At 35.3% G+C, this 25,659-nt stretch overlaps 3 protein-coding genes across 4 annotated transcripts; all 3 read left to right on the forward strand.

The window, feature by feature from the left end:
- The first annotated feature begins 2,230 nt into the window (after positions 1 to 2,230).
- Positions 2,231 to 10,768, forward strand: LOC127793170 (plant intracellular Ras-group-related LRR protein 7). Its single transcript, XM_052323956.1, has 10 exons — positions 2,231 to 2,473; positions 4,044 to 4,113; positions 4,457 to 4,503; positions 7,310 to 7,418; positions 7,555 to 7,640; positions 8,015 to 8,105; positions 8,794 to 8,879; positions 9,629 to 9,715; positions 9,816 to 9,949; positions 10,417 to 10,768. The coding sequence occupies exons 1-9, from the start codon at positions 2,375 to 2,377 to the stop codon at positions 9,924 to 9,926; spliced, it is 786 nt and encodes a 261-aa protein (XP_052179916.1). The 5' UTR covers positions 2,231 to 2,374; the 3' UTR covers positions 9,927 to 9,949; positions 10,417 to 10,768.
- A 1,243-nt stretch (positions 10,769 to 12,011) lies between these two features.
- Positions 12,012 to 16,462, forward strand: LOC127792987 (uncharacterized). 2 transcript variants are annotated; one of them, XM_052323707.1, is made up of 3 exons: positions 12,012 to 12,625; positions 13,936 to 14,085; positions 14,560 to 16,462. In XM_052323707.1, the coding sequence occupies exons 2-3, from the start codon at positions 13,941 to 13,943 to the stop codon at positions 15,990 to 15,992; spliced, it is 1,578 nt and encodes a 525-aa protein (XP_052179667.1). In that variant the 5' UTR covers positions 12,012 to 12,625; positions 13,936 to 13,940; the 3' UTR covers positions 15,993 to 16,462. The 2 variants fall into 2 exon arrangements, with proteins under 2 accessions (XP_052179667.1, XP_052179666.1); XM_052323706.1 differs by lacking the exon at positions 12,012 to 12,625 and having other exon boundaries at positions 12,634 to 14,085.
- A 5,353-nt stretch (positions 16,463 to 21,815) lies between these two features.
- LOC127792949 (zinc finger protein ZAT4-like) lies at positions 21,816 to 24,364 on the forward strand. Its single transcript, XM_052323632.1, has one exon. It carries the CDS (start codon positions 22,702 to 22,704, stop codon positions 24,073 to 24,075), a length of 1,374 nt encoding a protein of 457 aa, XP_052179592.1. The 5' UTR covers positions 21,816 to 22,701; the 3' UTR covers positions 24,076 to 24,364.
- Positions 24,365 to 25,659: the final 1,295 nt, after the last annotated feature.

The following is a 25,659-nucleotide window of genomic DNA, read 5'->3' on the forward strand; positions in this document are numbered from 1 at the left end:
ATTTTAAGATTTTTTTTTCAAAATAATAAAAAAAATTGTTTTCAAAAATCTCAAAATAGACACCTAACCCACACAATACTCAAAATGAATTCAAAATTTAAAATTCAAAACTAAAACACAAAGAGAACACCACATAACTTTTTGTTGTTTTGGGTTTTTTTGACAATTTTTTTTCTCGAAAATACATTTTTGAAAATAGTAAAGATAACGCATTTTTATTATTTTAGAAAATCAAAAACTAAAAATAACTTGAAAATAGTAAAAATAACGCAATCTTAGATTTTGAGCCTCGCATTTGTTGATCAATTAATAATTATATTTTAATTTTTATTAAAAGTAACTATTTTTAGTCCAAACAACTTTTTTTTAATCAAAGTTATCAAATATTTTAAATATTTTTTTATTTTTATACACTTTATTAAGAAATATTTTAAACATTTTATAATCTGAACTGAGAAAAATACGTGGAGTCTGAATTGAAAGTAATTTTATTATATTTTTATTATCTTAAGTATTAATTCTTATTATAATTTAATCTTTCTTCCTTTTTTGTAAAATCTTATTAATAAAAACTAATCATAATATACATTAAATATAAACTTGAAAGTCACTTAATATTAAATTAATATATGTCCCACGATTAAGTAATCTTGATATTTATATTAAAATCTACCATATTACTCTTAGTTAATAAAATTTGATGGAAATTTACAAAAAAATATTAAATTGTAATAAAAAATAAAATTCAATAATTATTAAAATATATTTTATTTAGCTATAAATTCTTAAATTATAATTCCATCAAAATGTTACTATTAAAAGAATTATTAATTCATACTTATTTTTTTTATTTTTTATAAATATATTTTACTATTTTATCTATGATATACATATATCACCTAATATAGGAGTATTATATTGTCTGCGTTAGACAAATTTTATATTATTTGATGTGAGTTTGAAGGAGGTGGGTGTGTAGGTCCCGCCCCCTTATAGGGTCTACACTTCATTTCAATTTGTCTACATTAGATAAATTTTATGTTGCCTCGGAAAGGTAACAGAAAATTTTCGTCACCTAATAAATATCTATTTACTATTTACATATGTATAATATAGATCATATTTTTAATTGCAAATTAATATTTTGTTAAATTAAAGGATAATTTTGAACATTTTATAAAATTATTGAGATAATATTATTAACACATAAAAAAAATAAAATTATTAAGATCATGTTTGAATAAAAATAATTTAAATTATATTATTGTTATATGTATTTCTTGTATCACTCCACATGGGCCAGACTCGACCCGATGGACCAGCCCAATCACCTGAAGCCAGGAGGACCCAGACAACCTTGCCAAAGAAAGTTCAGCCACCATCGAAATCTGAAACTCGTAAAGTGAACATCTGGCGAGCTCCCCGATAAGCTCCTAACGATTGACTAACAGGCTCCTGGCAATGCCCTTCAAATCCCTAGACCATCCAGGTCGCTGCCCTAAAACCTCCAGCTTGCATAAATGGCAAAGTTGTTGAGAAATCAGAAGTAGGGTTCGTTACTTTATCTGTAACAGCCCATGCTCCTCGTAATGGGATGCCACTCTCGATTTTGTGTAAATAATAAGGGCTGTTTGTCTCCCATTATGTAGTTTTTATATTTCTATATATTATCTAAATTATAAGGACCCCTAAGTACAAATAGAGGTTGAAGAGACAAAAAGGAAAAAGAGAGACCGCCATTCTAAAGGAATAATCAGAGTGCAATCGTAGAATAGACATCGTTCTGGTTGAACCACATAAAAATCCTGGTGTCGATTCACATCCGAGATCTTTGTTTTCTTGTTTTTGGCACTTTGGACTTATTCACCGTGACCCAAAAACGAATCTGAGTCGGCTAAAATCGAACGTCGACAATTATGTCATTTAAAAAGACATTATTGTTATTTTAAATTACATTATTTATTAGGTTTAAATTTATGATAATTTTGAATCTAATTTAAAATATTTTAAAATAATTTAATTAAATAATAATATATTTTAAAATTTAAAATTCAAATGACAACTGATAAATTTAACTTTTTACTAGTGATTGGTTTATTATATTTGTTATCCGTTCCTACAGCCATTATGGAGGGGCAGTGCAGAAAGCTGAGTTTGGAAAAGGGCGTAAAGTGAGAAAGTATGAAACTCGAGGGAGTGAAAAGCAATTAATCCCCAAAACCGGGAAACATCGGCAACGCGCTTTCTCGTTCGAAGTCCACCCTCTCTTCGAACCCAATTTTCTCTGCTCAATTTTTCTCTCGGAAAAATTGAGCAGGTCAATCACTTTTAATCTCCTTCGCGCGGAGTGTGTGGACCAGAAAATTGGGCGAAGATGGGCTGTTGCAGCAGTAAGAACGCCGATTCGAAGGCCACTCGCGTCAACCGCTGGCGCTCGACCGGCATTGTCGCCTTGCGCGACTCCAAATTGAAGGTCACTTCTCATCCTCGTTCTTCAATCATTCGATTGTTGCGTTACACAGGTGTAAAATTTTACATGCCCATAGGATAGGCAAAGTGACTGGTCTCGAGCTTGATTGGCAAGGGAAAATGGTTTTTGACTGATGGCAATATAGGTTTTGTTGTTTCTTTGATGTGGAAGCGCAAATGATACGCTCATGGCAGGATCGTGTTTTGTTTCGGATGATCACTCGTTTTGTTGGAGTTATAGTCGCGGGTCTTCTGATCAATTATCTCGATTATAATCGACTATTATTTTATTGATGGAAGTTTTATGTATCCGCTACCGTGCAGTCTGTTTTGGACTGATATTTTGCGGCGTATGTTCTTGCTGCTGTTGTTGAATGTATGTTTGGAAAAGGAATTCAGGATTTAGTTGCGGATGGCTGTTCCTGGGGGTCGCAATTTTGAAGTAGAACTGGTGTTTTTGGGATGTTTAGCCAAAAAAACATTGTATTTTTGGGATAACATTATAAGTGTTCTGCAACTATGTTTTTGGGATGAGTGCTTGTAAGGTGCAAATCTGCCAGTTTACCTTGTGGTTGATGGTAACTGGCTGAGGATTGAATCTCACAGATTTGTAGCTGACTCGGGAATTAGGGAGCACTTGCCAGCGTGGCTAGTTAACTGGGAGATAATCCTATACCAGGCACTCTGCAGGCATATGCCCTTTGTCTGATGGATATGGAAAGTGACAAGCCTTTGTACTGATATTCTTGTGGAATTATTCCCTCTGACTAAGTCATGTTCACATTTTAGTCAGTTGACTTCACCAGCTTTTTTCTTAATATTTTTATTTAAAACGTGAAGTAGCAATGTAGGTTTATTACCAAATGTTTTCATCCCCCTCTGTTTCCCGCCTTCTCATTCTTCCGACAAACAGAGTGATCTGTCTAAACCTGTGTATTTTTTGTTTATAATTGTGTACTTATCACTGTGTACTTTTCACTGTGTAATGTTTTGGAGTGTCTTGCTTATAACTGGAGGAAGTCAAGGGCTCCTTTAGCCACTGACTTGGAGACTATTTGAATTTTTCTATGGTATGGCCAAATTTGTTCATGCTCTTATTTCATAAATATAACACACTTGATTTTTCAAAGTTGTCTCCTAAATTTTGGCCAGTCTAACCAGATGGCTTTTTATCTAGCTAACTTAGTTTTTACCCACCTGCTACATGTTCAAACTTTTCCTCTTATTTGCTGCTATTGTGGTGAACTTTCAATTGTGTTAAAAGAGTATTTAATTTGATAAGAATTGCAACTTGCTCACCTTTCTACCTGTTCTATTATTACGATTATAAAAGTTATGTGTGAATTAGATTTTTAGGTTGACAGTAGCCGCAGGACACTTTTTTCACGAATATATTTCATGATCTGAGTATGATTTGGAGACATGATAGTTGAAGTCAATTGTTCATATTTTTACTTCTCTCTCTCCCTTCTCTTGTTCCCACTTTCCCTCTTTATTTTTCTTGTTTGATTTGTTTTCAGTTTTCTTTTGTCATTGTACAATGTGGCAACTGTGTGCTTTTTTTCCTTGAGCAGACATTTCCTGATGATATTCTTGACCTGGATGGATCTGTACGCACTCTTGACTTGACGCATAATAGATTAGGTAATACTCTTTAATTTCTCAAATACCTGATTTTTTTTGTCAATTTTCATCATTTGATTGCATTTAGAGGTGATAATGCTGGGAATGGTCATAGAAATGTTTTCCATGGATGCTATCTTTTTCCTATATTTTCAGTAAACATTTGTGTAGAGATAGAAGGTGAAACAAGTGGTTCTTGGGATTTCTCAGATTGCTAGCTGTTACTACTACCAGTTTTAGTTAATTGCATACTTGATTTGTCGTAGCCACGCCTCACTTATCACCACATAAGATTCTATTACCTGGTCTTTTGTGGCTAAGCCTTTTTAATATAATGGTTATTCATGTATTGTCCTTTATGCAGTTGAAATTCCTATGGACATCAGCAAATTGATTAATTTGCAGCGGCTGGTAAGAGTCACAGGTTTGCATTTGAGTACCCATATAGTTGTCCCTGTTAAATACACATCTTGATGACAATTATAATATGTCATTTTGGAAATGTAACTTTGTTCTGTATGTTTTTATATGCATTAATGTCATGATTTCCTGTTTCCTATTAAAATGATATTTAGTTCCTTCTAGGAGATAAAGTGTTAAATGTGATATCATTTTGAAAAGTGGGAATGAAGTGTTTCCAGTTAATTAGTCCTTCTGGTGGTGAAGCAAATATACTATCCTGAAACAATCTTTGCTTGATATAAAATATATCAGTTCTTTCAACTTGTAATGCAATTATCATTGTTATCATCTTTCTCTTTGCCAAACTTGACTTGCTAATTCTTGGAAACTAGTTTTTTCCCCCCTCTAATCTTGCAAGATGCGATAGCTAGAATGGAGTTATTCAACAAATGTAAATTCCTACAGAAAAGCAAAGGAGAATGAATTTGTGTGTAACGAGTTTGCATGTACTTGAGGAGAAAAGGCAGACCGTTTTCAATATTCTAACACCTAAAAATAACAGTTTAAGTTTCCAGAGTTTCTTGATCATCCTGAGACTGATTTGTCATGTCAAGAATTGGCTAAGATATTCTTTTGTGTTCCCAGATGTCTGTTTTTGCTACCTTCTTTTTGCTCTGCTGTACATGTTGCTAAAGCATTTATTTTTATGGTTGCTGTACCTTGGGCACTACTGAAACCAATCTAACCCATTGATCATTTCTTCTTATGCCCATGTACTTGAGACTCTTCCAAGGCATTTCTGTACTACGACGCTCTACCAACCACATTTAGACATTGCTTTATTTCTTAAGTTTGGTATGTCTCTTGTGCTTTTTGTTTAACATGGTTGCCAATGAGAAAGAGAAGGAAAAGTGGCACGAGAGAGAGGAAGGGTTCTATTAGAATTGTCCTATGCACTTTCTATAGAAGCAGCTTCTCAAAAGTTTGAGAATTAAAAAACTTCGGGAATAAATTGTGGAGGCTTTATTTAGGACACATTTGAAATTGCGCTTCTGCCAATCCACCCACTAGTATCAGTTTCTAGTGGTGCTACAGCATGACCCAGTTATTCAGATACAAAAGATGAAAGTGGAAGTCTTCTTTATACTAGGATTGTGAACAATCACCAGGAGCAGGTCAGAAAACTTATTGTCTTGTGACTGAGGTTTGCCAAGAATTACAAATTTTTGCATTTACAATCAACGTTTCCTGACTTTTTTTCTCCTGGATGCATGAAATCTGAACATATGCCAATTGTTCGATCTTGAGTTGTTGTTAACACTCTTGATACTGTACATGAATGTCAAATAAGTTGTGAACTTCATGGAATCTTCCAATCAATTATAGTAGCACAGATGCTGTGTTACATTCTCAGCTTAATTACCGAAAAAATTTCAAACTTTACCTAGTGTATTGATTTTATAACAAACTTTCGAACTTCTCAATTTTTACATTTGAACTTTCAATATTGTCTACATTTTATAGCCATCAAAAAACAACTAACACCGTTACCATTGCTGACCTGGCTATCTGATGTGTCAACATGATGTCTAATGACTCTAATCAGTACCATGTGACTAATCAATTTTAGGAAAAAAAAATTACCCAATCAGTCGAAGTAGTGGGTCAAATTTATCCCAAGAATGAAATTAAATGAAATTGAACCGCATTGCCATGGGATTATGCGCCATCTCAACAGTATGTCTTCTTCAATCAATCTTCCATAAACAAACATTCCATTGAGAATATGAGGGTAAGAATGAATTCATTTTTATTTCCTAAGTTTCCATTTTCTTTTCCAGGGAATTGTTGAAACTGATTTGTGGGTTTTCTTGATTAGATGCTTAGAGGAAGGAACAGAAGAAAATTTTCTCAAACCAGTAACAGTATCAGATGTGAACAAGCTCATACCTCACATGATGAAAATGAAATTGGATTCAACCAAAACCAACAGACCCAATAATCATCGAAACTAGACATGCAAGAGAATCAACAACAAGATCTAGAATAGCAATAGGGATGGTTGAGGCCATCCCCATAGGTGAAGTGATTTGCTGTGCTTCCTGTGATTTTGCTTCATGGCGTTTACATTTCTGTTCGTTGCCTTACTTTTACACTGGTTTGGGTAATTTTACCTCCAAAAATTGATTAGTGATGTGGCAGCTGATTAGATGCCATGTTGACACATCAGATAGCCACGTCTTTGCCATTTAGACATCTTATTTACGCATCAAATTCCATCTCAGCTAACTGTAATAGTATTAGTCACTTCTTAAAGGTGTTACAAAATTGATACAATATTGAAAGTTCAAATGTAAAATTGATAAATTTTAAAGTTTGTTGTCGAATTGATATACTAGGCAGAGTTTGTTATTCTTTTTAAACATCTTCACTTGTACACAATTTTCTTTTTTACTCCTTGTGACTGACTTTAGGTGCAGCGGTGACTACTTCCTCTGTCTGAACTATTCCCTCACAAATAATTTCAACTATGAAATTAGAAGTTTCCCTTTTCTTTGATACTTGAATGAAGAAAGTCTTCCCTGTTCAATGATGCTTGCTTCCTGGAAGTAATTTTTGGGCTTGCAAATAATTGTGCAACTATGACTACCAAGGAATGCATATTCAACAAATTCCTTTTATGATGATCTAATGTTACAACTCTAATGTCATTGAGTACTGATTAGTCTCATTTAATTTGATATATAATTTATATTACTATAATAGAGATTTGAAGTCCTGATAACTCTTTTTTATTTATTTATTTTTTTTTCAGGTTTTGGCTGATAACCTCATAGAGCGCCTCCCTATAAACCTGGGGAAGCTTCAATATTTAAAAGTTATGACGCTTGACGTGAATCAAATTAGTACCTTGCCTGATGAATGTAATTGTTTCTTCTCTAAGAGAGTGGCATGTTTAATCTACTTTATTGTCATTGGCTCTTGTTTTTGTCTGTGACCTGCAGTGGGTAGTGAATTTGGCTAGTGCACTGCACTAATTGTTTCATTTCCTGTTTTCAGTGGGTCAGCTGGTGAGACTTGAGCAGTTTTCCATATCAGGAAATTCATTAACACATTTGCCTGAGACTATAGGGAGCTTGCGCAATGTAAGTAACTGTATCTAGTGATCATAAATTCTCTTCATTTTGATTTGACCTGTTTTGCCATTTTCTGTTGTCACCAGGTAACTTTTGGACTCAGACTTCTTTCTAAATTATCTTTGTTCTAAACATGCAATGCTATGTTTATCAACTTATTTTTAATTTTTTAAGCTTAGGAGTCAGATTTGTGTGTAATCCACAAATTTTTTTGTTTATATTCATTTTCATGCTATAATTTTCTTTGAATGTCTTTAAATATTTTGAATCATTATTTTTCTTGTTCATTTGGACTCTTGCACAGTCCCCATCTTCACTTTCGAATACTTTGTTACAGATTTTCTGAGAATTGTTGGACTAACATGGGTTATCAAACAATGCAGTTGGTGCTTTTAAATGTGTCAAAAAACAAGTTAAAGTTTTTTCCAGAATCAATTGGGAGTTGCTTCTCTCTGGAAGAACTGCAAGCTAATGGTACTTCTAAATTTAGTTTAAATAGTTTTTGTTCTTCATGCCATTATTTTATTTTGTTTCTATTGCTACTAATAGTGATGGTGAAGCACTTGTAAGGGATTTGTAGCCTGGACATGAGAAAAACATTTTTGTGTAACCTCGTCTTTTGGTGAAAAATTGTGTTTTAGTTTTGATCAAGATTATGATACAATAGTCTATCTTCACTTCTATAACATTCTAGTTCCACATGGCATTTTTTTGGTTCATATGGTCTTTTGACCCATGCATCTAAGATTTTTCATGCTTCTATTAATTATTTTTATTTTACTATTTTGCTTCCCCTGTTTATATTGGTCACGGTAGGTTACTTATAACTTAAACTGCAGGGTTTGCATGTGTTTATATGATGCTTTGGTTGTGGATACAAAATTAGTTGCTATTCAAATTTTGAGTATCAAGCTTCAGATGTTACTGTGGGTTTGGGTACAATTTTTGAGGATCAATGTTGGAAAGCTAGAATTTATATAGCCTGCCTCACTTAGTGGGATCAAGGCTTGGAATTGTTGCTGTAGCAAGTTTGCTATAAACCTTCATCCATTATGATATTTCCATTTCAGCTTCAGAATTGATGATGTTATAATGATTACAGTCTTTTTCCACATCTTCCTGCTTAATATCATAATCATGGTTCCTGCCCCCTGTGTGGCAGAAAATTCTCTGGAGGAACTTCCATCATCAGTCTGCAGTCTTGTTAACCTGAAGTCACTTTGCTTAAATAGTAATAATCTGAAGCAGGTAAGCACTGGAGTTTTGTACAAACTTCTTCTTCCATGAGATATGCAATGCATGTGAGGCAGGCTGTCTTTCATCTGTTCTAGTCTTTCTTTCCATATGTTTGTTCATCTTCATTACATAGAATACTACTATATGCAATGCTGTTCATATGATTTTAGCTGTTCCCTTCTCTGCCTCGAGTTAAGCCTTTCTTAGATTGTTTTTTGACTTTCTTACAAGCTTAAGTTTCCATCTTGTTCAACATCTTATGGAAATTCTTGATTATGAATGGTTCCTTTACCAGCTGCTCAAGGCTCCCACAGGTAGCCTTTAGGAACTAAGAAAGCAATGATAGACTGATGTTTTTCCTGGCTAAGGAATATTTGATCATGAAAAGATAATGAGAACAGCTCAGATAAGGTGAATTAGCATGTGGTAACCCATTATTGTCTTTTTGAGAGACAACTTAAAGAATGCATGAAGTAAGATGAAGCGATCAATGTTGATTATGAACTCCCCCAAGGGATAGCTGGCGGGAAACCAACAGGATTGGGGCCCCTTCAAATTGAAATGACTAATGAGTGGTTCCTTGGCTATTATATTCACAATCCTTTTCATGTTCACTGTTGGATTAAGAAATTGTTACTATGCCATTCCCAACCTGGTTAATCGCATCTTATTGAATAGTTTATGCATGCATTTATTTTAGGTACCTATTGCAACTATCTACTTTAACAACTACTGATATTCTGCCATCTATTGCTATGCAGATACCTTCGGACTTGTTGACAGACTGCAAAGCTCTACAGAATATTTCTCTTCACAACAATCCCATTTCTATGGAGCAATTTCAACAGGTAAAGCAGAGTCCGCATTTGTATATTTCAAAAATTTCAGAATAACTGCTTAAGTCTTAGAAGTAAAAAAATTCAGAACTCTAACAAAACTTAACTTCAGATGCGGGGCTTCCAAGAGTTTGAAAGCCGGAGGAGAAAGAAGTTTGACAAGCAAATCGATGCAAATGTGATGATCAGTTCTAAAGGCCTTGACGAGGGTGTCGATCTATGAGAGTCTGGCACACTGCATTCTTGGTGAAGTTCCTTTCCCAAATGTCTGATATCCTGCTGGTTTTGATGAATTGCCATTTTTTCTTGTTTCAATTCAAGACTCTGCCTTGCTATTTGGTTATCCAGCCGTAGAATATCAATTTCAGCCAGACAAGTTCCTGAATGAAACTCAAATGCCACGTTCGAACGCACCAGTTACAAGAAGCTTATAATCATGGCTTGATATTTCTTTTGAGCCCTTAAAATTTTAAAACAGCATTTAATGTTTCTGGTGGGAACTCTTCTGGCAGGATATATTACGATACATGGTTTCCTCATTGTTTTTCACAGCTGGCATATATGTGCAAATGTAGTGTCTATGAACTCTTATTCTTGTTGTGTACTGTGTTCCTAAATTCCCAATTCTTTCTGATAACTGTTCCCTTTGGCTTCTTACCTAGCTAAGACACCTCTGTTATTTGATTTTGGCTGATTTAATTTGACATCTACAGTGGCAGGAGGACGAGAACAGCTTAACCATTTCGGGCCTCTTTGCACCTTGGATCTGGAGTTGCTACTTTGACCAATAACTCTTCTGCTGCATTATTGATCTGTAAATGATGAACGATGCTGCCACAGTTGCTTTCGCTGTAACCTGCAGGATCGTACATGATTACACGAAACACCTCTTCTTGAAACCCGTGAATAGGTTCCCATTGTACAACCTAATAAACTTCCAACCTATCCTTATTCAAGATGCAGAATAAGAAGAACTGAAGTTGCATGTAAATGTAACTCTGGATGCGGGGAGCTTTTACACTCATATATATCCCTACTTCAATTTCATCGGTTGTTTTATGGCAATGATGTTTCGGGAAATGATACATAACCCAAATTTGTATATGGAATGATATGATCTAGTAGTATCTATATGTAGAAAATGAAATATTAATAAAAAAATAGTTTATAATTGTAAAAATATTTTTATTATGGTATTTTGATGGTATTTAAGTAATAAGAAATTTGATGGTATTTATAATAAAAAATTTATGGGGACATCAATATTTAAAAATTGAGTTTTTTTTATTTTATTTTATGATGAGAGATTTAATTATTTAATAAAAATTTTGCGGTGAAAAATTATTTTTTACAATACTGAGTAAAACTCTTTTAAGTTTGAGTAAAATCTTTTTTATTGAAAAGTTAAGAGGTGTGGATGAAAGTATGAATATTTATACCTTTTCAATTTTTAATAAGAGGATATTAACTAAATAGAAAATTTATCTCCAGTTAAAATAAATAATATTATTTTTAAATTTTGAATATTAATAATTTTGATTTAATAGTTTTTTCAAAGACATGATAGAAGAATTTAATTCTTTATCTTTCCAAGATTGTAAATTTATCATCACAATCTACTCTCTTTGGTTATTGCTCCGCTAAAATTAAATATATTTTTGATTAATAGATTATGCTAAGGATGGAACATTTAAACTTATAAAACTTTATTTTTTTCTCAACACTTTACTCAATTTATGATTATGCTAAAAATTAAACACACTCAATTTATAGTTATAGTAAGAGGTCTTAAATACAAATTAAGTGATTGAATCACAATAAATTAAAATTTACACTAATAAATCATGAATTTAATTTTTTATCTTGCACAATAAAATAAAATTTTTATTTATAATTTAATTTATTTATCAAAATTAAAGACATAAATGGCAGAAGACGCGCAAAAACCGTCACATTCTCCCCTTTGCCAAACGAACCTGTCATTTGGCAAAAATTGGAAAGTATCTACACTTTCAGGAAATATCTGAGCCAATTAAAGCTCATTTCTAAGTTTCAATGAGAAAATGCCACGTGTCAATTAATCTGTCTCTCGCCCCAAATGGTAATCCGATCATACCCTTATGTATATAGCCCACAGATTATACACAACCCGTGAAATTTCGATAAGCCCCATGCCCTAAATGTCAAGTGAAGTGTTGATATAAGGGCATTTTTCGTAATTTTATCCAACTACGGACCCGTTTCGGAGAACCTCGTTGCCACTTCGGACCACCCGATACAAAGATCGTCGAGCCCTAGCTTTACTCTTTTTCTCATATTATTACGCGCCTCTATTTCCAATTTCTCTCTTTAACTTTCTCTCGATTCGATCTCGATTTATTCTTCAGATCCTCTAATCGACCACGTTTTCTTCCGATTCCCTATCTCTTCTATCGATCGATCCCTCTTTTCATCTGTTGCTATTTGGCGTACCGAATTCTAGGGTTAGGGTTTTCGGACTCCTTCGATCGGCGTCAGATCTCTTCGATCTGTCGTGCCCTTGTGTAAATCGATCCATTTTTTTATCTGGGCTTCGATTCTCTCTTGTATATTGTTTCCGATTTTATTGAAAAGCTTAATATTTTGTTGCGGGTTACGTTTTCTGATTTTGGAGCTTTAGGGTTTGTTTTATCTCTAGATCTGACGGAAAATTTCTGGGTTGTTTCTTGACTGTTGATTTTATCGGTGGATTGGGCTTAGTTTTGGGCATCTGAAGATACTCTAGGAATCTGAGTTTATTGTTTCGATTTAAATTGGGGATTTTGTTTGATTGGGTTGGGGAAACATCACTTAATTAAATTTTTGTACATTGTTTGGTCGGGCATACTCCTTTACATTTTCGATCTGCAGATTCGCCTGCGGGAGAATAATTTTTTTTTTGAGGTATGAGCCTTTTTATTTATTTTATAATTTTACAACGTCTAACTTATTTTCTTTTCTAGTTATTTTTTATATTCACTATTTTAGTTAATTTAAGGAGCATTTATGTTGGACGGTACCTTTTCTTTTCAATGGAACAATGCTATGCACACAAAATTATAATAATCATAACAACAATGATGGTAATTATTATGATTTAAGTAAACAATAAAATAAAATAAAAACAATCTTACTCAAAAAAATAAAATAAAACAAGTTGCTGTGAAAATCTTATTACTGTTATGGTTCTTGTTGTATTATATGCTAATGTGTCTTATTAGAGGTGGTGCTCCATCTGTAAGAGATCTGGGTGCTTGAATAATTGGCCCCATGCCTCTCTATTTTTGTATTTATGATGCATCTTAACATTTGAGATTTCAGAAAACTTTAGAATGCATAGTGCACGTGCAGTTTGGCTACTGTATAGCAGAACCTAGGTTGCTTCAATTTTCACTTTGATGGCTGTAGTCCTACACAAGTAAATGTTCTTATACGTGTTTTTGGCTAGTTTGAACATTTGAGGATAGCTTTTAAGAATGTCTTTCTTGAAGTATATGCAGACTATAGTCATAAAAGTGTGTAAATAACGTTTTAGTATTCTTTGTGTGTATGGCCTTGAGGAGTGATTTATTATTATTAACTCTCTGCCTTCATAGTTGGTTTCTGCTTGATTTTTCTTATGAGTTGTGAAGTAGGTCACGTATGACGGTCAGTTGCATTCATATATCTTTTGGAGTTTTACAATGTAGTTAATCAAGATTAGAAAAAGTAGTCCTGTGATGATAAATACTTTCAATTCAAATCCATATGGAATGATAGTTGCATTACAATCCTCTGTTTGATATGTTTCATTGATGACGATTTTTAGAGGTGTGCAAAGAATATGGTATATATGTGACTGATACAATGTTAAGGTAACTGGTTTTTCTATCAGCACTCTTGTCCATAAAATGGTTATCATCATTTACTTTGACCTTGATTGATGAGTTGTTGCCCTATTTTTACTCAATTGTGGAGGTGTACTGAGCACCATAAGATTCTATGCTCTGTGAATATATGATTCTGTTCATGACTTTGAAGTGCTTCTGCTGTTGTTTTGTTTATATATGTATAAAGGCATTATTACATACATGCAAGCTCTTTCACAACTTAGCTTCTACGTATGCATGCATTGGAAACTTGGTTTATTGATTTCTTCTTTATGAATGTGGAACCACAAAACTTATTATATTTCGTGTGTTTTTCCTCCCTTTCTTCTCTACTTCTTATTGCAGTTAAAATGGTTCAGAAAAGGCCTTTGAGTGATAATGAATCATATGACACATCTACTAAGCACCCTAGGCAACAGGAGTGCAGTAACCAGTTGGTTTCTTTCCTGGGCTTTGTGCCTGTTGAAAATAAGACACAACTACCTATGATTTCAGGTTGGTAATGTTTTGCTTGCAACAACCTCTTCAGTATGTGGGTATATCTTGTTCAAAACTTTACCAGATTGAATGTTATTAACCACACAATTGTGAGGCCCTTGTGAGTTTGCTGGGTCTGGCATGTAAAATGACAGCAGTTGAACATAAAGTTTATGATAAGCTTTATCAGGACAAAATATTATATGCCAATCCTTCCTGTAAGGGGCACTTGGTTTGATAAGTTCTTTTGAGTTGTTACCAATAATCTCTGGACTTTAAAAGATAAAAATATTTCCTGGTTCATCTATTGGGAAGATAAGACTTTTTAAATGCGTGAATAGTCTAGGAGCATAGAGTTAAATGTATACTTGCCCGGATGGTTTTGGCTCCATCAATTGGTTGGTTATGAATGCATCTTTAGCAGAAGATATCCATCTCTTTTACTTTTTCTTAAAAGGTTATTTGACTTATAGACTGGCCAATGTGTATTAGGCGAAGGCAAAGCCAATTGCACAGAGAGTGATGAGAAGCTTGTTGGTGGCATCATTACCAAACTCCCATTATCCTCCAATGATGAGGAAATCAGTGTCCCTGGTTGCATTTCCAACATGTCCTGGGACTGCAGCACTACAAGTGAGGAGGAGGATGAATTGGAGGCACCTTTTCATTTATTGTTGTCCCCAGAATATTATAATGCTGACAGGCCAACAAGAGCATTAGTTCAATCTGAAGACATATGCACCTCTCTGGAGGAATATCCCCCTCAAAAAATTGTTCCTATTGGACCAGGTTTTCAAGCAGACATTCCAACATGGGGTGCCCAGAGTGCAAAGGATGCTTCTGTTGGTTCGGATGGATCTGGACCATCAATTCTCATTTCTCAAACTTCAGGATATAATCTTAGTGATTGTAAGGACCTTGACCTTGAGAATAGGTTGGCTGGGTCTTGTGTCATTCCAATGCCTGAATCTGAACAATCTCCATGTAATAGTGATAATGTTGGAGTGGGTAGAACTGATTGCTCCTGTGAGGATTGTGGGTCTGTTAGATGTGTCAGACAACATATCAGAGAAGGGAGGGAAAATCTTTTGAGAACTCTTGGTCGGGAGACATTTCTGGAGCTTGGGTTCTCTGACATGGGGGAGGTTGTGGCTGATAAATGGAGTGAAGAGGAAGAGCTGCTGTTTCACCAGGTTGTGTTTTCTAATCCTGCATCATTAGGCAGGAACTTTTGGGACCATCTTCCCATGGTTTTTCCATCTCGAGCCAAAAGAGATATTGTTAGCTACTACTTCAATGTATTCATGCTGCGAAGGCGGGCTGTACAGAACAGATGTGATCCAATGCATATTGACAGTGATGACGATGAGTGGCAGGGGATTGATGATTATGGAGATGATGAAGTTAGGGCAGCTGAGGAAGACGAGGATTCTGCTGTTGAATCCCCAGCCACTCAAGATGCTCCCAGTCATACTGAGTTTCGAGAGAATTCACATCAGTTTCATGTCAGTGTACCTTCTGCAGGTTTTAGTAATAATGCACAGGGTCCCATCAATATTGCAAGCATCTGCTCAAGAAAGTTGCTGAATGACTGTGGTCCTGATTCTAGACTTCAGCTCTCAGGTAAATGCCTCTGGGATGAAAAAGAAGATCTTGATGTACAGGAGGATTCCTGCACATCTTCTGATGCAGGGAGTGTACCATTAGCGACCCATGTGAAGGATGACAATAGCAATAATAGTATGAGTGGTGGGAACAGCCATGGTTTTGTCATGGAGCATTACAATGTTAAAGAATGGGATATTGGGTACTTGAATTGCCCAAAACGGGGAGTTGAACTTTTACCAACATGCAGTATGATTGAAGAAGTGTTTGGTAGTGGAGCTTCAGAATACGTGGGTAAAGATGGTGAGGGTTTGAGTTAGTGTTGCATTGTCATTTTAGCTTGCAGGCAAGGTGCTTTAGGAAAGTTTGAAGCTTTAAAAGGTAGGAAAATTTCCTTTGTGCTTCTGCCAAAGATGAAAGAGAGGTGCTTTACATTCTCTAGGATCTAGCTCCTGGAGGTGGTTGGCGTACAATGTGTGTATATGTTCTTGAAGGTAATCTAATGGGATTCTTAACTCGAGTCTCTTTGTCGCGGAATGCTCTTTGTCGCGGAATGCAACCAAAAGCTCTTGATCAATCCTCAAGTGTCCGGGTGTTAATGCCTTGGTCCAGGGAAATCCAGCTGAGATTTTCTTCTGGGGATCATTCTCTAGGAGCCATATAATAGTATTTCAAGATTGCAAATGCAAAGTCGTTGTAATACAATTATGTTGTATTACGTTCTTAAATATGATATTCTTGAATAATCTGCCCATTCCTTGGTTGAAGAATTATTTAATTTTTGCCTGCATATGTGACTTGAATCTGTCCAGCTTGATGAGAGATTATTCAAGGCATTATTGTGGTGTGGGAACTCTATAGAATCCTGAGAATAATCTCTTGTTAAAGTTGCCAATGGCCGCAGGATCTTACAGATTAAAATCTTCTGAGAACTATGGAATATCACTGATAATTTTTCCAGTTGTAATAATTCCACATCAGTTTCTTTTGAATCTGTCACGTGATAGACAATAAACAAACTTTGGAAACCCTATTTTTTTTAATCTGATCCTTATAAATTTCAAGGTATATCAGTTATTAAATAGAGTTGTTTGGATAAGGTTGTTCGTCTTTATTTTAATTGGAAAAAGTCTTTTCTCCTAACCTTCTTAAAGCTGACCCTTTTCTGGGTGGAATGCGCACTGCAAATATGTTGTCTTCCGAAAGTTGAAAGGAGAGACTGCTAGTATTGGTAATGGCTCAGCTTTGCTGATGCATTTTGTTCTTCTGTAAGAAATGGTTATAGGAATTCATCTTACTTAGAGAGAGATGAAGACAATAAGAAGTGTTATCAATATATATCTGTATTTTTTTTCCCAATCAAATCCTTGCAATTCTATATTCAAACAAAAAGTGGAGTTAAAAGAGGATTGACCTCTCTCTTTTGCCTTTCCTGCTTAAAGGGTACCAGGCAAAAGGAAAATCAAGCTTTTCCAATCACATTTTGATTGTTAGCTCTACACTCAAAACTCATTCAAAATCTGGAATATAATATAAAATCAAAGAAATATATTCTTTTAGTTTTAAACTGTGACCTCTTGAAAAAGAAAAGCATCTTTGAACTGGCTGCACTGCTGCCACTGCTTGCCAAAAGAAAGCCCAAATCTTATGAATCCACTTACTGGAGGCGATGCAGAATTGTGAATCAAGTCATGGTGGGGTTGGCTCATTTCCTTCTTTATTCCACTTACTGGAGATTATATAAATTTTAATTCGTTGTTTGTTTCTATTAATTAATAAACATTTCTTCGTGCAAAAATCTTATAACTTATTATACATAAGCGTCTCCTATCTATCCAATTTTTTCTTTTCTTCGTTTTTGGGGGGGCAGTCAAAAAGGGGTGATAAAGTGGGAGAACACCTTTTAATCAGCAACAACAGTGAAGCAACTCATGGTCATGGAGAATGGAATATGTTCTTTTCACTGCCATGAATTCCATGCTTCCCATCATTTTCCTTTGGAATGAGAGAGCCAGCCAGCCATCCAGCCAGACAGCCAGCCAGCCATTAAGACTAGCTACCACTCGCATGGATATCTTGCTCACCATTGAAGAAAGTGCTTTTGGTATTAAAGCAAAAGCAAATGCTTTGCCAATCAAAATTATGGAGAATTTTCATACAAAATAATGCAATTCATTGGTGCTTTATATATATATAATTATAAGAATACCCTTCTCGCCTAGCGTACCTATATAAATTTTGTAAAACTGTCATTTTTCCTGTGGAGTAATGGCGCACACACTTATTTGCAAGTGGCACATGGACTTGGACAGGAAAAATGCAACCCTTATAGCCTAGTCATAGCCACTGTTTCAATCACAGACAGCTAATTAATCCTCTGATTTGCATTACTTTTGGCCTAATGAATTCAGTCAGGGTGCAACCCTAGGTAAAGATTCTCAATCCAATCAAGGAACATAAAGCACTGCCAAACTCACTAAGGGATTAATCTAATTAAGCTGTGCCAAGCTCACTAAAGGGATTACCCTGCCTCAAATCACTTTTTTTCTTTTTTTGTGAGGGTGGAGTGAAGATATCTATATTTATATCTAATCTTCCTTTACTTGTGACATTACTCTACAGCCAAGCAAAAAAGTCGATAATTTGAAGATAACATTTGCATGACACCTCATACATTAAGAATTTAAAAAAAAAAAAAAAAACCATTAAAAGGAGCAAAAATATCATTCATGGTATCAATAACAATATCATATTTTCATAGTTTATTTGCTGAAATGAACTGATCGCTTTGGTTCTTACACCCACATGGCTTCAGACAAGGAATCATGTGGAACTGAGCAAGAAGAGGCCTCTTGTTGCTTGGTGAGCCAAGAAGAGGCCTCTTGATAGGTTGCTAAGGTTTGCTGGGAGGTGGGTCCCACCTAGAAATTACTTTTTTTAATTTTTTTTTACAGAATTAATATTTTTCTCCATTTGTTAAGTAATTGGATTTTCATTGACTCCTTTTGAGTATTCCCCAAGCTTTGCTGGTGAGAACTTAGCCAACAACACATGCACCATCACTGCCCATTAAAGGAGACACATGCCCTTTTAAGATTATAAAATTATTGCCTTATACAATATCAGTTAGATTTATATATAAAAGTGGTGTGTTCTAACTCCTCATTATTTTCAATTTTAAAAAGCTAATCTTACCAAGATGGTGAAATAACCAGTCATCTCGCCAATCTTGCTAATTAAGTGCGGTGGCTCAGCAGTAATTGGCTTAGTACTTGTGTAGTTCAATTGTTGGCTAATACTTCATTAATTAATGTTCTTAGGGTTCATGTGACTTCTCCATAATCAATATCCCAATTCATGGATAAGAAGTACTTACTAATTTCCATAAATTAATTAAGGGGCAACATGCCTTCAAGAAATCATCACAATCCTTTAATATTTTTGGACTTCTTCTTTTAGCATTTATTCTTAAATACTTTTTCATTGTTATTTACTAGAATCATTATTTTTTTTAGTGAAAACATAAATGATACTATCTAGATCACCCAAGATTTCTAATCATAGTCCTGTGGTGCTTAATTTGATGGATATCTATCAGATTCTGGCTCCTTTTTGTTTTCTCAACTATTTAACAGATCATCTTTTGTTTTTAAACAAGGTGGCTGCTATTTTGAATGTTATTCAATTTCTTTGTAATGTTTGAGGTATGTTTTAACAAAATATATAAATATTTTGTGATTTTTTCTTTAACACCTGACTAAGTTGCCTAATCTCATTGTTGGCATTCTAATACAATCTTTGGATTTATGGCTTGTCACCAAAAGAAGCTTTATTTGTTGTAAGCAAATACCCAATTAGGGCAATGTTTGGATCTAGACATCTAAGAACTTCTTTAGTGGTGCCTAATCTCATTGTTGGCATTCTAATACAATCTTTGGATTTATGGCTTGTCACCAAAAGAAGCTTTATTTGTTGTAAGCAAATACCCAATTAGGGCAATGTTTGGATCTAGACATCTAAGAACTTCTTTAGTGGTGACAAAGCAAATTAATGGAGAGACAACTACACAACTTAGGATCAAATGAGTGGTGGAAATAGCTTAGTACTGCACTGGTTTAGAACTCTCTCCTCTAACATCGATGGTAATTTAGTGAACTAAATTCTCTTGAATTTACAAGTTAGCATCAAAGAAGGGCTATCAAATCCTCAATTTTTTTTTTTTTTTTCAAATTGCACTACAAATTAGTTTATGTTGGGATCAATAATTGACATGTTTTTATGTTAAAAAAAGAATATTGGTTGAACATAAAACAAAAAAAGAAAAAGAGATATATATAGAGAGAGAGTGTTTGTTCAAGATCTCTTAATAATGTCACGAAGAGACGTGGGAAGAGATAAAAGGGGGTGGCCAATCTTTTCTTAAGAAGATGTCTACTAGTCAATATATGAAGAAGCATCCCTTTTGGAAAAGGCAACATACTACTCTTCACTCACAAGTGAAGTTAGTGTGGGGAATAGGATATGCCCATTACACATCAAGTTGGTAGCTAGCTTCATGAATGGTCACCTCATATGTATGCATATCTATATATCTATCTAATCTAGCTAGGGTTTAAAAAGATACTGCAAAATGAGGTGTTAGTTCCACATGGTGTTGGCTTCAAGCTACTTGTCATCAGTGTTAAAGTTAGCTTTTCACATTATCAAATTCTCTCATGTTGCTTGGAATGCACTTATGGGATATATATATATATATATAGCATCATCAATTGATGATGCCCCCTTCTTTAGCATAACAACTAATTCATCTAGTGATGGTTAGGCTAAAGAAAAAAAATAAAGGTTAGATAAATAAAATGAATAAACATTTGATATCTTAATTTTATCAAATTTTCTCTTAATTTTTGAAATTTATTACAGGGTTACGACTCGTTTTTTCATATTCTCTCCTCATTCGTTTAAGTTTTAGGTCAGTCTCTAGAATCATTCACACTTCATCTAACAAGAGGTAATGAATTATCTAAATTACACACATAAAACTTGTGTTTGTTCCTTGGAGTCCACTCCTACAAGCTCTCTTGATTATTACCTTTCTTCTAAGCTAACAGGCAGCTAAATTTATTAAATTAATAGCTTCTACTAAGAGATCTTTCCATTCCCACTAGGACCCACTAATTAATTAATTAAGCATCTGAAAATTAATCCCATCTTTAATTAATGACTTCTTTAAAATCCAAAATCTAATTAACCGGCGGTGAGTGTGCCAGTGGCTGTGCCGGTGCCCGTGCCGGCCCTTAATTAGTTCGATCGGGATGGAGCATAGAGCTAGCCGTAGCCGGCCGGCCGGCGCTCGCACTAAGCAAAATGTTAATGTCGGGTTAATTAGGGCGACTAATCACAGCTTGCATGGCTGCCATGAACAAATCCCTTCTTTTGTACTTAATTTAGCCGGCAATGAGTAGCTAGCTGTGAGTTGTCGGTCTTGAGATTTGTTTAATTCTTTGGTGGCATGCAAGCGATTAGATGCAGCAGAAGTGGCACAAAGAGAGCAATCATATGTAGCAAGATGTCATTAATTAATTAATTAACTAGCTAACAATATAATTGCCTTTTAGCATATGCTATTAATTAGTTTACATGTGCATGCACATTATGTGCCGGAACGTCGGCCGGTGAAAGTCCATAGAAACAAAAAAAAAAAAAAAAACACTTATAGATTGTTCGTTTTTCTCAATATCGATCTTATTTATTAAAATTAAAAATTAAAATTATTGTTTTTATAATTAATCTTACTCTAAAAACATAAAAGATTCGAGTGAAAGGAAAGTAACATGAATCCCACATTAAAAATTTAATCTTTTTGGGTTAAATGATAAGAATTAGATCTTTTATACTTATATATGTTGGGATAAAATTTGAAAAATATCATATTGGAGGATTCATCAAATACTATTTATAAGCTAAAAATAGGAAGCATTCACTAGCTGAACTGGTTACTAAAGAGTGAGAGTGATGACGGGGCCTGCTGCCATTGGGGGGGTGGGAGAGAGAAGAGAGAGAAGCGGCCACGGAGGGGGATCTTTTTACCTTGGAGCTGGGGGTGGGGGTGGGGTTGCTTAGGAGCAAGACAAAGGAAGGAAAGAATAGGCAGCCAAAAGACAGATAGGGAGAGGGGAGGGCCCCACTCCATGGCTATGCTGATAGGGCAGTTAAGTTCTAGTAGCGTAGGAGGAGCTTCCTAACCCATAGCCATAGGTATCATCAAAAATATATTTAAGGTAATTGTGGAATAATGTTATGGGGGTGAATCAAATTTTAGGTAGAAATTAAAAAAAGAAAGAAGAAGAGAGAGTTAAAAATGGACTTTGAAACGATATACATGGCATTGGCAAGATGGAGATGAGCAGTGAAGATGGGCATCTGTGGGCCGTCGATAACTTTGGCGTTGGCGTAGGATTCTCACTTCATTACACGTGCTCCGCTTCCTGCATCTACTCCTCTCTTTTGCATCCTGCATGGATTTCTCCTCCAAACGTAGAGAGAGAGAGAGAGAGAGAGAGAGAGAGTATAAACCGCTCTGCCTTTTGATTTTTCTCCTTGGCTGGTTCATCGCCATCATTAGCTACCAAGCCAACTGACCCATCTCTTCAAATTTGATCTTTTCTTCATTCTTCAACTACCCATAAACTAGCACTGAGAAAGAGGCAGAGAGAGAGAGAGAAGCTCAAGCTATTCACTGACCCTTTCTCTGTCTCTGCTTCAGATCTTGCTTTTCTTCCACTAGAATTCAACGAAATCTGAGAAGGGTTTCTCCTCAAAACTTGTAATCCACCTTCGTTTCCACCTTTGAATCCAGTTTCTGATCTGGGTGTTTCCTCTGTTTCATTACCATTTTTGTAACTTTCATGAGATCGAGACTGTAACTTTTTTTTTTTTAATTCTTTCGACTTCCCAAATCAGATTCAGATTTTCCTAGGCTTAATCCGATCTGGGTTTTTATTATTTTGTGTTGAATTCTAATTCTGATCAATGGGAGAAGATCAAGAGCTGAAACATATCTGCAAGTTCTGCAACAAGAGCTTCCCTTGTGGCCGATCATTAGGTGGCCATATGAGGTCTCATGTCATAAACCAGGCGACTGAAACCGACGAAAAGCTCGCCAAGAAGAAGCCCAACAGTGGCGGAACCAATGCCAATTACGGCCTCAGAGAGAACCCCAGGAAAACCTCCAGATTTGCAGATTCAAATGAAGATTCTTTGCTTGATGACAAATTCTGCAAGGAATGCGGGAAAGGTTTCCAGTCATGGAAGGCCTTGTTTGGCCACATGAAGTGTCACTCGGAGAGATTCCTTTGGAATAGTGTGGAGGAAGATGAGATCACTGACAACCAATCTAACAATGAAACTGCAACTCCAAACAGGAAGAAAAAGAGATCAAGGAGAGTGACAAGGTACACGGGTAATTCTTCTTCTTCATTTTCTATGGCTAATAATGCTGCTTCTTCATCTGTTTCTGAGATTGAGCAAGAGCAAGAAGAGGTCGCCATGTGTTTGATGATGCTTTCTCGAGATGTGGGGAATAAGGGGATTGGTTTGAATAATTCTGTGACTGAATCTTCTGATAACAATTTTGAGCTGCTTGAAGCTGGATCATCATCAATTCTAAGCAATCCAATTGGTAAAACCAAGGGCAAGAATTCTCTGAAGAAGTTGGAGCTCAGTATTTTGGAGTCTCAAAATTCACAGTTTGATGCAAAAAGTGGGTCTAAACTGAGCAACCCAAGTGTTTGTTTTAATGGTTCAGTGGGAAATGGTAAGGCAAAGAAGAAGGCTAGAGTAGAAGCTGAATTGGGGGACAGTCGACTGGTGGATCTATCCGAGTTTGGGTCGAGGAAGGAATTAAGGATTATCGCGTCAAAGAAACTGGGTTCGGGTGAAAGGTTTGAGTGTACTACTTGTAAAAAGAGCTTCCACTCCTACCAAGCTCTGGGAGGCCATAGAGCCAGCCACAAGAAGATGAAAGGCAGCTGCTTTGCTTCGAAAATCGACAGCAGTGACAACAATAGCATTGAGACTGAGATTTCCCCTGCCCAAATTGCTGAGCAAGAATTGGTTGTTGAACCAAAGAAGAACAAGGCACATGAATGCCCAATTTGCCTCAAAGTGTTCTCATCAGGCCAGGCTCTTGGTGGCCACAAGAGATCACACTTGATTGCTGGCTCTGAGGCCAAAACCAGCCAAACTGGCCTCATTCAGAAGCCAATGGCAGAGATCAGAGACCTTCTTGATCTGAATCTGCCTGCTCCAGTTGAAGAAGAAGGCAGTGGGCTCGATGGGTTCAAGCCATGGTGGATTTCAGGCAGCCACAAGCACGAGCCGCTCGTCGGTTTGATCTCTAACTGATCCTAGTTCATCTTCATCACAGATTCAAGAGTGTACAGATTCATTCATTCTTTAGCAATTTCCAGTTGCTGCTTATTCACAGGTCTACAAGCAGTTTGATCTATTGTTTTTTTGCATTTGTTACTTAATCCTTTGTTAATTCTTAGAACAAGAATCCCAAATTCTGTCAAAACTTAAGCTTATTCATATGCTTCTTATCTCAAAAAAGTCTTTCACTGCAATTGAATCAGAGCTCTACATATGCTTGCAGTTCTTGTTGGGATTTTTATTTAGTGGGCCGTTATTAATTGAAATGAAATTTTGGTTTTGACAAATTCCACCGAAATGTTTGTTCCATGATGGATAGGTCTGTTGCCTTTTTGTTAGGCTTGGCACGCCTCATAAGCCTACTGTGAACAGTAACTAATATAGAATAGATTTGCCTGGACCACTTAACTAGGTATATTTTAAATGTTGCTGATTAGAGAGAGGTTTAATCGTAAATCTCTATTCATAAAAGAAAGATTGATCAATGACTCATTTAAGTGCCCACTTAACGTTTAATTTCCGTTATTTATATTTATTTTTTGGTTTTGTGTGTGCTCTAAATCCATGTAAAATCCCTTAAAAGCTTTCCATCTTCGTATGTTTTGCATTGAGACTTGAGAGAGAGTGTGCAATTGCTCTTTCTTGCCAATGAAGAGAAGATGAGAGAGAGGTTGAATTGGAAGGGGGGTGTGAAGTCATGGAGGAAATTAAGGCATTTTTATTATGTAAACAAAGATGGCATGTGAGCTCATGGTGGTTGTTTAGTCACCTAACCTTAAACATGACAACCCATCTCACTAATCTCTCTTTTCTTAAAACTTTAGTGGCTATAATTCTATGCTCACTTTTCTATTTTGACAAGGGCTGTGTCAAAATTATACAAATTTATAAATTTATTTATAAGATTTCTTCTTTTTTAAAAGTTCATCACAGTGTGTCGCGTGTCTCACCAGTCAAAGTTTCACACGTGTCTTATTAAATATAGCGTGATACATATCTTATCACATTCTTAACTAATAGATGAACAGATCTACAACTAAAAGATCTCTTCCGAAATTCGAAAATCTCGAACGAAGATCTTGTTGAGAACTTTGTTTATCTATTATAAACCCAACCTATATAAAGTATAAGATTTCGATAGATATATGCATTTAACACTTAGAGATTCAATATTATTTATTTCACTTCCAAACACTAACTTAATCGTCAGCAATCATACGAGAGGATAAAACTCGCACTTATATGAAAATTCAAACTCAAATGTACTTGGTAATTTTCTCAAACACTATCATATTTTATTAACATTCGAATGTTGAAAAGCAAAAAATAGATTAAAGTCTCTTATAATTACAAATTACAATTCTTCCAACAATTTGTATGAGTTTTTGGTATGGAAAATTTGTCAGAATATCATTTTGCAGATGAGATGAGAACAGTTACTTCTGCATTTGTCCTATTATGTAATTTCAGACAAAAGCTACTTTTAAGTTAAATAAATTAAATAGGGGTAAGATTGTCATCATGATTGGTGACACAATTTCAACAATAGGAACCAAA

This window comes from Diospyros lotus, unplaced genomic scaffold (assembly GCF_014633365.1).
Source record: "Diospyros lotus cultivar Yz01 unplaced genomic scaffold, ASM1463336v1 superscaf1, whole genome shotgun sequence".
Classification (NCBI taxonomy): Eukaryota; Viridiplantae; Streptophyta; class Magnoliopsida; order Ericales; family Ebenaceae; genus Diospyros; species Diospyros lotus.

What these genes read in the sequence shown, in the direction of transcription:
- LOC127793170 (XM_052323956.1), top strand. Translation starts at nt 2,375, where the DNA reads ATGGGCTGTTGCAGCAGTAAGAACGCCGATTCGAAGGCCACTCGCGTC. An exon ending in TGCGCGACTCCAAATTGAAG is followed by an intron (nt 2,474 to 4,043) that starts GTCACTTCTCAT and finishes TTCCTTGAGCAG; the next exon opens with ACATTTCCTGATGATATTCT. An exon ending in CTATGGAGCAATTTCAACAG is followed by an intron (nt 9,716 to 9,815) that starts GTAAAGCAGAGT and finishes ACTTAACTTCAG; the next exon opens with ATGCGGGGCTTCCAAGAGTT.
- LOC127792987 (XM_052323706.1), top strand. Translation starts at nt 13,824, where the DNA reads ATGCATGCATTGGAAACTTGGTTTATTGATTTCTTCTTTATGAATGTG. An exon ending in ACAACTACCTATGATTTCAG is followed by an intron (nt 14,086 to 14,559) that starts GTTGGTAATGTT and finishes AATGTGTATTAG; the next exon opens with GCGAAGGCAAAGCCAATTGC.
- LOC127792949 (XM_052323632.1), top strand. Translation starts at nt 22,702, where the DNA reads ATGGGAGAAGATCAAGAGCTGAAACATATCTGCAAGTTCTGCAACAAG.